This window comes from Rhincodon typus, chromosome 4 (assembly GCF_021869965.1).
Source record: "Rhincodon typus isolate 14 chromosome 4, sRhiTyp1.1, whole genome shotgun sequence".
In the NCBI taxonomy this organism is placed as follows: Eukaryota; Metazoa; Chordata; class Chondrichthyes; order Orectolobiformes; family Rhincodontidae; genus Rhincodon; species Rhincodon typus.
In genome coordinates, this window is record NC_063335.1 from 18,494,514 (window position 1) to 18,509,469 (window position 14,956).

The 14,956-nt window shown below is 36.5% G+C and overlaps 1 protein-coding gene across 2 annotated transcripts in view; it reads right to left on the reverse strand.

Annotated features, from left to right (window-relative positions):
- Positions 1-835: 835 nt before the first annotated feature.
- The window catches only part of mib1 (MIB E3 ubiquitin protein ligase 1), a 140,018-nt gene continuing 125,897 nt past the window's right edge, over positions 836-14,956 (reverse strand). Inside the window, exons 17-21 of one of the 2 annotated variants that reach the window (XM_048595680.1) lie at positions 13,578-13,770; positions 11,973-12,051; positions 11,197-11,283; positions 5,950-6,050; positions 836-4,319 (exon numbers count right to left, since the gene is read on the reverse strand). In XM_048595680.1, the coding sequence (XP_048451637.1) occupies positions 4,179-4,319; positions 5,950-6,050; positions 11,197-11,283; positions 11,973-12,051; positions 13,578-13,770 (601 nt within the window). In that variant the 3' untranslated portion in view covers positions 836-4,178. Of the gene's footprint in view, positions 4,320-5,949; positions 6,051-11,169; positions 11,284-11,972; positions 12,052-13,577; positions 13,771-14,956 lie in introns of both variants that reach the window. The other variant, XM_048595679.1, reaches the window with a different exon arrangement.

Sequence of the window (14,956 nt, forward strand, 5' to 3'; positions counted from 1 at the left end):
ATTCATCAATATGACCTTGCTAACTGAATAATAATTTAGTTCTCAACTAAAAATGTTATGATATGGACTTGTGCTGGAAGAAATTAGTTGACCATTCATTTTGAGGCATCTTTAATAATTCCATAAATTTTAAACTTATTTGCATTAATTTTAAATTTTATACCAAATTAAGTACTTTGAAAGCAAAATACTACATTGCATTAAATTCCTTCAGGTTGGTATCCAGTGAGTTCACCTAATATGCAAATAATTCAATACTGTAGAGACTAATAAAATTATAAAACATGAAAACAGAAGTTTAAATATGGGTTATTTCAGAAAATATACATTTTAGTTAGTAATCAAAAGGCATTAATGCAGTAATGATTTCACTTCATTTTGGGACAAACTGTAATCTCCTAACAAAGTATGCCATCATTAGAGGCTGAATTAAAACAAGTACAATCACATTTGTTCCATACTTTTAAAAATGATTTAAGCTTACGTTTATAAATACAGACAGATTAAGTGCAGGGAATTTCACACTGGGAAATAATTGCAATCATGCAAAATGAAAACATACTGCACTCCATAAAGTTTTAAAAAATCCTATTTTGATACAAACATCCTACTTTTATTCTTATAACACAAGTATATCAGATGTGAAAAGAAACACTGCCTGTCCTCAAAGTCATATTTGTCAACAAACAGTTTCTTGTGGGTTTAGTGGAATATCAAGATCACTTACAGATTCTGCACTTACGATGATTGAACAGTGTTGACCATGCAGCGTTTAATTTTTGAAACATTTGTTTTATTTTCTCAGATTTTAAATCACTTCAGGCGGTTAACAAAGGAATAGAAATGAGTCTTTATTTCTAAAGCTTTGACTCGGTTGTGCAATTTTTAAGTGACAAAGCACAATACAGCTGCATTCAGACACTATACGGTTAACAAAATGAAGAGACAATTTGGTCAGCAACCATTCCCTGTGACGGGCAAGTTCTCAGACTTTGTCCCAGAAATGCAAGTCGTACTGACAGTTAAAGCAGCACAATTTTCCATTTAAAATAAAGACAAAGGCAATAAAATATGCATCTCAACATTTAAGGTCAACTAAATTTAAAATGTCTGCTTATCCATTAGTAATAAGCACTTGACTTACAAAACGTGAAGTGATTTGATAAATCAAAATAACTTGAAATGCAATTCGCATAAACATTACAAAAACTTCATCATACAATAATAAGCAAACCTACTTACTACTACAACACTATGTTGGACAGTCTGTAAGTCAAGAATGACTTACAAACTTTACACATGTTTATTCAATTGTAAGATTAAAGTAAGCTCATGTTAGTGCAAGAACCTTACTGTTGGAGAATAAGGACCCGACAGAAAAGGTATTGTGTCACTGGCAATTAACGCAAAGTACTAAATAAATAAGATAAATACAAAGCAGCTAATCTTGTTCTACAGCTAGTTGCACTGTTGATGAACCACCTACAAAAGAGGCAAAGCAAACTCAAAATATATTTATTTTGCAAAATGTAATTCATCCCAATTTGCAACAGTCATTTGATAGAATCCTATTGTAAAACACAGTAAAAACTTGGACTTCCTTCTTTACTTTGTCCCAGTCCATTTCCTTCTTATGCTTAATACAGACAGACTTTCAGGCTCAATAGAGCCATGGTTGATCAGCTATTTTCCCATTCCTGTATTAAAAAGGAATGCATGCAGATAGCATGGATAATATGGAATGGTGCCAATCTTTAAATAATGATAATTGCAAACTTTTAATACAAGTTAGCAAGATGTATTCATGACTATCAGAGACTATTACAAGGTTGTGTCGCCTCCTTGACTTCAGGGTTTCCAGGTTACCACACAAAGCCAAAAGTTTAGAACTAATTATCTGAAATCATTAATTTTAAATACGAAATGCAATTTGACAAGAAATATTATTGTACAAGTCCTCTCATTATCACTAAATTAATTTGCAAATTATATTTTAATGAAAAATTAGTACAATATTCAAACATTTTATTGTACTATGGTAAAATAATTGAGGTTGCACTACAGTACAATCTGAAAAATGAATTTAATCATTAATTAAAACTAAAAACAATCGAGTTTCTAAATTCTCAGATACCAAAAAGTAGTTTTAAAAATACTTAAACATTAGTAAGACAAGACGACATATTCAGACATGCTCAAGTAAAATGGACAAAAGTTCAACTTTCATTTCAAATTTAAACATTGATAAGATGTGCAATCAGGTGCTAAGCATTCAGCGGATGTTTATAATTATTATGGTGGAGAGAAGTAGCTCTTGGTTTCAAAATAAATTCAAGAAAATAAACCTAGCAATACTATCAATGTCACTCTGTGTCATGATTTGCCAGAATCAAACCACAGAAGTTTGCACGCTCCAGACATTTTCAAATTTAATAAAGTGACTAAACTGTTTATGTAAATGCCACTTTATTTAATTGTATATACCTCCTAATTTTATTTTTCAGAATCTTTATTTGATCACTTTGTAATGTGCACTGCTTTCCCTGCCAGTTGCCATTTTGATTCAAAATCTGGTTTGGACTCAATGAACCAATGTCATTAGGAAATCACATAAAAACATGAAAATGAGAACACAGTTATCTGTCTTCAACAAAATTTTGCAAATGCATTCCTGTATGGTTAAAAATTTAGTTCTTCTTTAAAAAGTCATAGCCCCAGGGAACTGACAATAAAGAAGATGATTTGAGATCAAATTTCATTGCTGCTTCAACAACCCGTTGGTGCAAATATATGAATGCGTGACACCCCCACTCATTGCTGGGATTTGGACTGCCAACTATAATTTTACACTGAGCTCCTGATGATGGCCAGGTTATGTAGTATTGCTAATGAAATGGCCTCAGCCGTTTACTAGAAAGGAAAAGGCCTTTGCACCCCTGCATGTACCTAAAGCTTGCAAATAAACTAAACGTCAAAATAACTCCATGATGATCAATGTATGCATGATTAGAATTCAAGGTATATTAAAGCATCTGAACATGCAAAGGTACATGCAATTAAACACCTCCAGAAACTGACAGCATAATTTAGCATTTCCATTTACTTCAAACTTCTGCCTGTCAGCTCAGATTCTCCCACACATCTTGAACTCTAACTAGAAAAGTTTTCAACTCCTTTCAGTTTTCAATTGCAATAAACCTTAAATATTTTGCTGGCTTTTGCAGCATGCATTGTTCACATTTTCTTGCTACATTTGTTGATTTTAAATTCAGTCTGTTAATAACTGTTGCAAACTCTGATAACTGCCAAACTACCATGTCAACCCAAGGGCTACATAAGCTTGTGCTCACAATCATTTTTCTTTGGAGGACACTGTACAAACTGTTTTGAAAACACAATATAAAGTCACTTTTTAATGCATGTCAGTTTGATGTCATAGAACTGATGAGAATACCGCGTGTTAAAATTCCACAACACGTACAGAGTCCAGTCTAACTATTTAAAATTCTCCATGTAGTACAAAATAGCACTGAATTAATTTGAAGTGTAATTCGGGTTCAGGTAACACACTTCGAATACATGTATGCAAGATAAGGTACTGCAAATGTTAATTGATTTGTTGGATTGTAAATTTTAAAGCCAATTTTATTTCATATGCTTTTTACCCAAGCTGCAGGACTTTAGAAAGGAAGAACTGTTACCTGTGCGTTATAAATGATTAACCACAAAAAATTAGTCTTAACCCACGCAATCTAAGTGCTAAGTTCAGAAACAGCAAAAGAAATTCAGCAAATTGTTATTATTAAAGAAAGTTTAAAGAGTCAGCTTCTATTTTCAGCAGCAAGAAGAAAAAGACCTTATTTACTGATTTCCTATTTTAGCCAAAGAACCCTTCTATTTGTGCTTGGAATGCAATCAGGTACATCAGGAGCTAAGCTTGAAGCTGGGAGAATCTTTCCAAAGAGGTTTGATCAGTAATTTTTTTTTGATGATGTAAAAGAATTATACATATAAAGACTTTTCATATCATAACATTTTGCCATGGAAAAGACTCTAGAATTTAGAATCCAACTGTTACAGCCCAAAACAGGAAAAAAAGCTACCCAAAATAATTTATTTGGAAATATTATACAGGTGTGGTTGTAGTGCTTCACTTTGTACTCAGACAACGTTTTTTTTTAGTACAAGAGAATCCTACGTTCTATGGCTTTACGGCAAATAGGACATTCACTCATTCGATCACCACAAAGCTGACATGTCCCATGTCCACATAGGAAGATCATATTCTTTAAGCGATCCAAACATACAGGGCACATGGTCTGAAATAGAAAATACCAGAATTACTAAAAGAAAAGCAAAATACTGCAGATGCTGAAAATAAAACCAGTCTGCTGGAGAAACTCAGCAGGTTTAGCAGCATCTATGGAGACAGAAAGAAAAAGTGAACATTAAATCCAATATGACTTTTCTCTGGAACTTGATGCGCTATTATTCTGCACACGGTCCATATTTTCTCAGAAATTAATATTTCAAATGTTGGGATAGATGGTAATATTTACTTCTAATTTAATATATATTTAAAAAATCATTGTTCTCTGTCATGTTTGATAATGGGTGTTGCCTGTTAATCAAAAACAGGGAAGAACTAGTTAATGGAGAGTTACATTACTCTAATTACAAGGAAAGGCAAGGTTCTGCACTTTAAGGGGTTGAAGGGGTAGAGTAAGCAGTTGGGTAGTGAAGGGCCCCAGTAAGCAGGGCATCACCAAAAACCATCCCACTATAAATGAAGACCAAACTAACACTAAAACCTCGAGATTGGATTTTAAAATACAAACTGAGTGGCCAATTTCACTGACAGTTGCTACAAGTAGTATGTATTTGTTCAGGGGCATAGCCAAAACGGAATCAATAATTTAATAATTTCAATGCAAAGCACAGAAGCAACTTCAGCAGATTAAGGAGCAATGGTTTAGTTTAAAGAGTGCATAATCAGAATGCAACATGGTTCTCTCTTTGGTTATAAGCAAACTCTAGATATACAAATTTTCATGTCAGTTCAGTTGGCTGGATGGCTGGTTTGCAATGTAGGGTGACGCCAACAGGGTAGGTTCAATTTCACGGCGGAAGTTACCGTGAGGACACTCCTTCTCAACCTTTCCCTTTACCCGAGGCTCAGGTTAAACTCACCACAAGGCATCTCTCTCCAACGAACGAGGAGCCCTCTGGTCCTCAGAGACTTTTCTATTATAAAAAACCCATTTAAACAGGTTCTCTGGAATTAAATTCAGGGTTAGACTACAGATCAAACTTAGCAAACTAAACTTTTTTTAATATTCAGTTTGTCCAGCAGTGTTTTTCAATTCTAATACATTACTTAATTCCAAGTGCTGTGTAACCGGCCTGCTTCCAGATCATTGCTAGTTAACAAATGATCAATGGCATACTGACATCACCTTCCCCATTTCAGAGAAAAGCACATACATTGATTTGGCCTCTTCTATCTCCAGCAAAACACCAAACAAAACATTTGTTAAATATAACATGAATTATTAGTATAAGCCAGCAACTTGCAATTCTACAGGTCATCAGTACATTGCAATAAAACTTTAGTATTATAGCAAGGTCGGCCAAATAGCTTATTTCTGTGCTTTAAATTCTATATAATGAGTTAAAATACTGCTTTATTCCTTCCAAAACCATTAAACTACAACAAAGGCAAACACGTAAACAGAGAAGGACTGAGGTTGAACATAGAATTAACAGGTGCCAGTCCGAGAGGAATCTCCAGCAATTTTCTAATTAACCCAAAAGATGTATTGCTTAATTAAAAGTACACCTGTTGTTTGTTTGCTCCTCTTAGTTCTCATCTATCTAAACTGTTTTCTTTACGTTCTCCGAGCAGAACTTGCACTTAAGATCATTGTTTAATCCTTGACAGCATTGTACCTGCTCTTTGATATCCTGTAACTGTTGTTGGAGCTTCTGAACATCTGCATTGACGTTGGTATTGTCTTTGTCTCGCTGAAGAGCAGTAATGTTTCCACTACCTGAAACACAAGCAAGCTCATAAGAAATCTATTATGGTGTAAAATTTTTAGTGGAGACATACTTGATTTGGTCATTGACAGTCATATACCACTGACATAAAACAATTTGGTAACAACATAGATATTGATTTCTTCACCTTGCTACCTAGTATTATACAGTATCAATACTGGACTTCATCCAACTAAAGCTACATAGGTTTTCCTTAAAAAAAGTATCCTGTAATTCATTTTCATCCGAGCGTAACTCTGGTCACAGGTTTAAAAATCTTTATTATCTCCACTCATTACCAAGGAATCAAATGAAAACCCTTTCAACTGCTTCAACTCAAACATTAACATGGTTAAGGTCCTGTTAATCCAGTACAGGTCTACAAAAGCTTTTTCCCATTGCTCTGAAGATACTTTCTTGCCCATTTATTCCCTAGTTCCCTAACTAAGTTTCTGTATCTCCAGTACGGGGTTAGTAAAAGTCGTTCTAACTCTACCTGCATCTATTGATTGATACGTTACTTCTGTTATGGAATGCTGTTTGAACCAATTTGGCCATTTGATATGACAGCATTTGAGAAGTGAGAATATACTAGGCCATGGCATTATAGATTGTGGTGGAAAATAGTTCTACTATTGTTGATGACCTGTCTCACAGATGCCCAATTTTGAGCTGTTCTTAGTTTATTGTACCGAGGATAATGGTTGTATCAGATGATGCGATGGACAGTGTCCCACATGTGAAGGGAGTACATGGAATTCCACAAGAACTGTAGAGAATTCAGGCCTACCAATCATGTCACAGGCAGGCGTATCTGGAATAGCTAGACTGGTGAAGGCAAGTTCAAGCAGATTATACCCTGAACGTCAGTTCTCTCACCATCCGATATGTCCATCAGATCTCGGCCAGTACTGTCAGTGATGTCCACTCTTTGCAATGGACATTGAAGTGACCCAGAGTGTAGTGTGTGTCTTGCTATCTTTATTGCTTGCTTAATAGAAGAAAACTGATTCATCAGCTGAAATATCACAATATATAATCACCAGCACAAGCTTTGCTTTCCCACGTGTAATGTGGAACAATGAGATGCCATGACTTGCAGAATCAATTTTGAATCAATAAGGGTACTTAACCATACCCTGCTTCAACCCTGAATGTATATTGCTGTGCACTCACTTTTACTGTGTTTGTCCTGTCAGCTGAATAAGACATCCTCAGGGAAGGTGATGAAGCAGCCTTGGAGACTTACTGACAAGTGAGAATTTTAGAGAATAATTAAGTAGGCTGTTACACAGAACAGCTCATACAAATGTGGAACTAACCCCACACATTAGCAAGTTGCTTGAAGGCCCAGCTGGGCTGGATGCTCCTTAGATCTGTACTGATTCAGAACCTAGGCTGCAGCTCATCTTGGCTTTGTTTAACTTTTAACCAATCACAGAATGGTACACCAGTCTGAAATTCGCTATTCTCACACTCTCCATTTTTATGTCTAGCAAACTAGATTTTTAATCTGTTCTTCAATCATGGACAGCTTGTGCAATGAGCATACAACACATTCAAAATAAGCTACTTATGTTTTCAGAAAATATTTATTGTTAAGTAGAAATTGATCTGAACTGGTCACAGTCTGGTTCCAAGGGTGAATACATCTATTACCCAGATTACTAGACTAACATTTCAAAACAAAATCAAGATTTGACAGGCAAAAATATATAAATCTAGCAAAATACCCGAGAAAGTTGCCCAAACCCAATCTAATGAAATATGAAATTGAGTGACTTAAAAAATGTGATCTTCCAACATTATTTCCATCTAAAGGACCTGTTAAAATGAACAGTTTGCTCGGCTTTTGTCTAGAAGATGGCCACCTGAAAAATACAAGTCAAGTTGTGACTACATCATGTATAACTAGTGTTTTTTGAGAGTTGGACAAAGTGCTCTCTAAAACGTTATTAGTTAATTTTGAAGTACTTAGTTACGCAAGAGAGAAGTGATTTTTTTTGCGAATACTGACAAATTTTTAAAAGATTCTACAACTACAGATTAACCACCATTTAACAAGGTATGAACTCAATATCTTAGTCTCAGAAATCTCAGTTCCTTAGCATCTTTCAAACCCTCAACCTCTACCATCTAGAAGGACAAGGTCACATCACCTGCAAGTTACCATTCAAGCCATTTATCATTCTGATTGGAAACAATGCCACCATTCCTGCACTGTTCTGGAATTTCCTTTCTAACAGTACTGTGGGCAAATCAACCCCACCCAAAATGTAATGAGTTAAGTATGCGGGTGACCAACATCTTCTCAAGGGCAGTGAGAAATGGCCGACAAATACTGATCTAGCCAGCAACGCCAGCGAATGAATAAAGAAACTATCCAGTGAGGCATTTTGCTATGTCATGGTGTAAAAATACAATCTGTTGTCAATGCTGTTGAATCAGAGGTGGCACTCAAGTGAAAAGATGCCAATGATTTGTGTTCATATATTTCATAATTATTAATCTTTAGAAAGACTTCATGAAGCACTTCAGGAGAAGCATAACAGTGATTTCTGGCCAAAAGTAGTTGAATAAAATGAATGCTGAATGAATCTACCGACAAGGAAAACAGTGGAAAACTCCACATGACAAACAATATAGTACATCATGTAATTCTTGACCAAAATAGTAGCAGCTTGTAATTTATGGCAATAACAGCAGTTTGACCAGACTGGGTATACAATCCAGGAGATTTGCTGCAGGGGATGAGAGACTCGTGTGGGACTCAAGATCTCAAGTACAATTCTCACAAGGAGTGGCACATTTTGGTAAAGTGAAGCCTAAGATGTTAAGCAGAGATTATTATTAAACATGTATTTACTCACAGTAAATTACTCAATAGCTTCTTATGCAATAGAAAATTATTTGAAATTATCAGATGTTTACTGGAGTATGTAGTTAATCAAACTAAATGTATAGGTACAGTCCTGTATGTGTAAATACTGAGTATCACGCACCAAGAGTACATATCACATTATCTTGGTTCATACGATACAGGGGCAGAATTAGGCCATTTCGCCCAAAGTCTGCTCTGCCATTCGATCATGGCTGATATACTTCTCATCTCCATTGTCCTGCGATCTCCTCATTATCTTTCAACCCATTACCAACTAAAAATCTAACACCTCCTTAAATTTACTCACTGTCTCAGCATCCACAGCACTTTGGGGTAGTGACTTCCACAGATTCACAACCCTTTGGGAGTAGTTTCTCCTCAACTCTATTTTAAATTTGCTACCCCTTATCCTAAAGCTATGACCCCTTGTCCTAGAATACCCCACAAGAGGGAGCATCTGCTCCACATCTATTTTATCTATACTTTTTATCATCTTGAATACCTCAATTTAATCTCCCCTCATTTTTCCAAATTCCTGACAGCATAGGCCTAAACTGTTCAGTCTCTTTTCATACAACAAACCCCTCATCTCTGAGATTAATCTAGTGAACTTCCTCTGAACTATCTCCAATAACACCACATCCTTTCTCAAATGAAGGGACCAAAACTGTGCACAATACTCCAGGTGCGATCTCACCAATGCCTTGTATAGTTGCAACAATATTTCCTTACCTTTGTATTCTTTCAGCTATAAAAGCCAACATTCCATTCGCTTTCTTTATTATCTGCTGTACCTGCATGCTAGTTTTTTGTGGCTCATGAATGAGGACACCCAGATCCCTCTGCACCAGAGCACCCTGAAGTCTCTCCTAATTTAGATAATAGGTCACCTTTCTATTTTTCCAACCAAGATGCATGGCCTCACACTTCAAGTCATTGAGATATAAAGGACAGAAACAGACCGTTTGGTCCAACTTGTCCATGCCAACCAGATATCCTATATAAATCGAGTCCCATTTGCCAGCATTTGGCCCATATCCCTCTAAACCCTTCCTATTCATGGACCCATCCAGCTGCCTTTTAAATGTTGTAACTGTACCAGCCTCCACCACTTCCTCTGGCAGCGCATTCCATATACACACTACGCTCTGCGTGAAAAAGTTGCCCATTAGGGCTCTTTTAAATCTTTTGATTTACACCTTAAACCTATGGCCTCCAGTTTTGGACTCTCCCACCCTGGGGAAAAGACCTTGTCTATTTACCTTATTCATACCCCTCATGACTTTATAAATCTCTATTAGGTCACCTCTCAGCTTCCATCTATCACTGACTATTGTTGATAGTTAAGGTGTAACGTTTAAAACATTTGTCAAATTTTCATGACTTTTGCTTGCTTGTCTCAATTTGAAGAAGCTTCATGTACATGCCTTTCAAATTTGTTAACTTTAATCTCGACAATTTTGTATAACACCCACGTAAAAATTAAATACATTATGTTTCATTATAAAAAATTCCCCTCATCCAATTCCTTCCAGTGTAAATGCTTGTACAATGGGCCATTTCTCAACAATGAATGTCACTTATCCAGATTAAACTCCATTCATAACTTAACAAAAAACACTTCATTTTTAAGGCAATTTGGTAAACCCTTACAACTTTAATTTATTATGTATGCAAACAAGCTAATTCCAGTCTTCTCTTCCTGTTGTTGAAAAGAGTATTAATTCTGTTTCCCCAAACTCTAATTTTTTTTAAACCATTCATTAAAAAAAGTAACCCAGTTTTTTTCTCTTGATTCATTCATGAACGTGAGCATCGCTGGCTAAGCCAGTATTTACTGCCTATCCTTTACTCTCCTTGAGAAGTTGATGGCAAGATGCCTTCTTGAATCGCTGTAGGTCACCAGGCGTAGGACACTCACAATGCTGTCAGTGGGGTGGGTGGGTGGGCGGGGGGGCGGATGGCCGGCGATGGGGAGTTCCAGGATTTTGACTCAGTAACAGTAAAGAAATGGCAATATAGCTCCAAAGTCAGTATTGGCAATATAGTTCCAAGGTGATCTTACATATATATTTTTACAAGTACGTAAGCTGTCACACAAGTGAAAATGCGATTAATTGCACAAACCAAGGCTCATGTATACATCATGCTGGGGGGGAAAAAAAAAAAAAAAAAAAATCTAGATTTAGATGCAATGAAAATCATAAGAAAATAAAAAAAAAAATGGATTGTGGTAAGAAGTCACTCACTAAGATCATCATTGGAATCTTCCGTACCTTTCCCACCACAACACATAATAAAAGGCACTCTTCGCTCTACGACAGCCCGGCACTGTACACACTTTTTCATCAAGCTTGCACAATCTGTGGATATTTTAAAAAATCAAAAAGAATTGTATTTAAATACTGCTTTTTGTGATTACTGGATGCCACAAAGATCTTTACACCCTAAGTACCACCTTTGGAGTTGCTGTTGTAATGTAGCAGTCAATTTGGGCAAAGCAAACTGTCACAAAGAGCAATATTTTAATGATCCAATCATGTGATTTTGTGATGTTGATTCAAGGATAAATATCAACCGAGACGCCATGGGGAACGTCCCAGCTCTTCTTCATATTTTTACCACAGGAACTGAGAGAACAAACAGGGTCTCAGCTGAACACCTTATCTAAAAGACAGCACCTCTAATAGTGTAGCTGTCTCTCAGTACTACAATGGAATGATAACCAAGATTGTTGGGCTCAAGTTCTGGAGCAGAATTCAAATCTACAACGTTCCCAGGTAAGGGTGCTTTCAGTAGAGTCATGGCTGACAATACACATTCATCTATTTTTGTTTGAGAGATGTGAACATTGCTACGATCATACCTCAGAATTTTTCTGGCAATTTAAAATTTCAGTGAAAAGGCAGAATATTCCAGATATAGTTTAGTTTACATCTATGGTAGCATATAAACAGTAGAAGATGTCAATCCAAAGCATTATGGTTTGATAAAAGCAAAACACTGCAGTTGCTAGAAATCTGACATATGAATTAATATTTATTTCACTCACTCTCACAGGCGCACATATGACCACAAGGCTGAAAAAGGACTGCTGCCTTCTTGTCAGAACATACCACGCACTCCTCAATCTGTGGGTAATTAAATACACTTCACGTTATTTTGAAAAATCACGATTTAACTGGAATTTCTTTCATTGTAAATTTGCTCAAAATATTATAGCAATAAATCTTGCAATTGTCAGATTAAAACAATGTTACTGATCGCATGAAAAAATAATGCAGGTCAGGAAAAGAATGCAAAATATATACTTAGATGATGGGAGTGAAAGCACAGTCGCTAAAGAACCGATGATATCAAGATAGGTAGGAAAGTTTGCTGTGAAGACATAAGGTAACTGTAAATGGATATAAATAGGCTGACTGAGTGGCGAAAATCTGGTAAATGGAGTATAACGTGCGAAAATGTAAAGTTTGCAAGAAGAATTAAACAGCACAGTATTAGTTAAAATGAAAACCATTGCAGAACTCTGTGGTGTAGCAGGACTTGGGTGTTCTAGTGCATGAATCACAAAGTCAGTATGTAGGTACAGCATGTAATCAAGAATGGGATACTATCATTCATTACGGGAAGAACTGAACGTGAAGGTAAGGATGGTACCCTTCAGCTATACAGGGAATTGGCGAGACCACATCTTGATTACTGTATGTAGTTTTGGTCCCCTTATGCAAGGAAGAGGCTAAATGGAGATGGTGCAGAGCACATTTACTTCACTGATTCCGGGATTGAGTTGGTTATCTTAGGAGGATAGGTTGGACAGATGGGTTTATTTTCACTGGAGTTTCAAAGGTGTGATTTGATTGACGTTTAGAAGATTTGGAATGTCTTGACAAGGCAGATCTGGAAAAGATGTTTCCGCTTGTGGGCCAGTCTGCAACTGTAGACATTATTTTAAAATTAGGATTCGATCTTTTAAGGCAGAAATGAGGAGAAATTCTTTGGAACTCTCTGCCTGAGAAGGTAGTGGAGGTGGGGTCATTAAACATTGATTCTCTTTCCTAATAAGAATCTTAAAAGATTTTCAGGGTAGCTAAGGATGTGAAATTTGAAACATAAATAGATCAACCACAATCACCTGGAATGATGGAACAGACTTGAGAAGCCAACTGGTCTACTTCTGTTCCTATTTTGCATTTCTCTATGACAATTCCAAACAATCTTACTAGCTTACGTGATTAAAAAAAGGTTACAAGTACAAGTAGATGAAAAAGTACATGCAGTTCAGGTTAATAAAATGAACAACTTAAGTTGTGCAGCTTGCTAAACCAAAACCGCTAATACATTAATACTACAAAATTTCAACTTGATGCACATTTAGGAAAATAAAATACAAAACAGGGAGATGGAGGCAGAAGACAGAAAACAGCAAAAGTGAATACTTATTCAGGAAAGAATGGACAGTGTTTAATTTATTCCAACAAAATATATAATCCCAATCCAAGCAGCAGAAAGGCTTAATTCAGAGTACCAATGGTGGGGCTTAATTAGGTCTGTGAAAGGTCAAGAATTGAAGGTCCAAGAAAATCTAATTGAGAAACAAGATGGCAAAGAAAGATGCAACTGTAAAGAAAAGGGCAGATTTTTTTTTTTTTTTTACCTTTGTTCGCGATTGAACCTGGTCCTTACAGATGAGGCATTTTTTAACACGTGGTGAACAGAGAGAGCAAGTCGCAATGTGTCCACAAGGTCCAAACAAAGTGTCACGTTTCATATCTGAACAAACCATGCATTCTTCCAAAGTCTCTGTGTCATTGTTAATCATAGATGGGCTACGTGATCCAACCTGCCCACTAAAATACAGAAAACATTTATTTAACATTTATTTATCAGCTCCTTGTTGAGAGTTAATATTAAAATCAAATCCTCAAATTCAAGTGACATTGAAGGATTGCTGAAAAGCACTTTCCTATTCTCAATCTCCTGACCCCATCCCTTTTGAAGGTAGCTGCAGGTAGTGTGGTACAAGTGGCTTTCAGTTATTTGGGAACCTCGACATGCATACTTCCAACTGAGTCATCAGCAGTGTTCCCACTTTGCTGTACAGATACATGGACATGTAGCAATCAGGATTGTTATCTGCCCAGTTCACATGACTGTGATTCACATAAACGCCACCTGTTGATGGTGCAAAGAGCACACTGATGTCACTGGTAAGCAATGGAAAGCAGCAGCCAGTTTTAAAGATGGCATTACAGGATGTGTGTGTTTAGAAAAGTTCATCAGATTTTTGAATAATTTTGAAAAATAAAATCTAATTGATGAAATGGACAAATTGTTCACCCGTTCCCAATGCAGGACCTCCCACCGATCCCAGTCACAGAACCAGCCCTTGCCTCTGATCATGTCAGACCCCAGTTTCCACCTTGCCAGCCATGCTTGCACTGATGATGGTATCAGTCTGCATGGAATGCTCTGATATCATTGATACATTCGCAGATACTTCCTGCGGTCACAGTCAGCTGACTCAAGAGCTGTATTTACACATGTATGGTGATAATTTTGGCATTATGGATAATCACTGAGTGGACAAGCCAGGAACACGCAACATTTCTGCTAAAATGCACACAAGCAATTAAACTTCTGCACTACAATCTTGAAAGGACCACACACCAGACAGAAGCAAACAGAAGTTGTAGGAATCATCAGCAACCACAGGAGGTTAATTTTCCACTCCCCATCGTAGGCATACACCCTTCAATTGCAGAATGTCTATTATCTCATAAGATTAGTTAATTCAGCATAGTTCAGAGGTCAAACCTGAGACCATTCCAGGTTTGCATACTTCAGCACGTCACTGCATTAATCCACTGGGCACAATTCTCTCAAAAATATTCTGCACACAAAAATCCCTTTTTACCCCCCTTAGTTTCTCTGAGGCACGTACTAATGGTTACCGAGACTTCAAAAAATGCAACCAGAACGTGGAATCTAAAGACAATGCAAAAAGCTATGACAGCTTATGCTGTTATGACAATA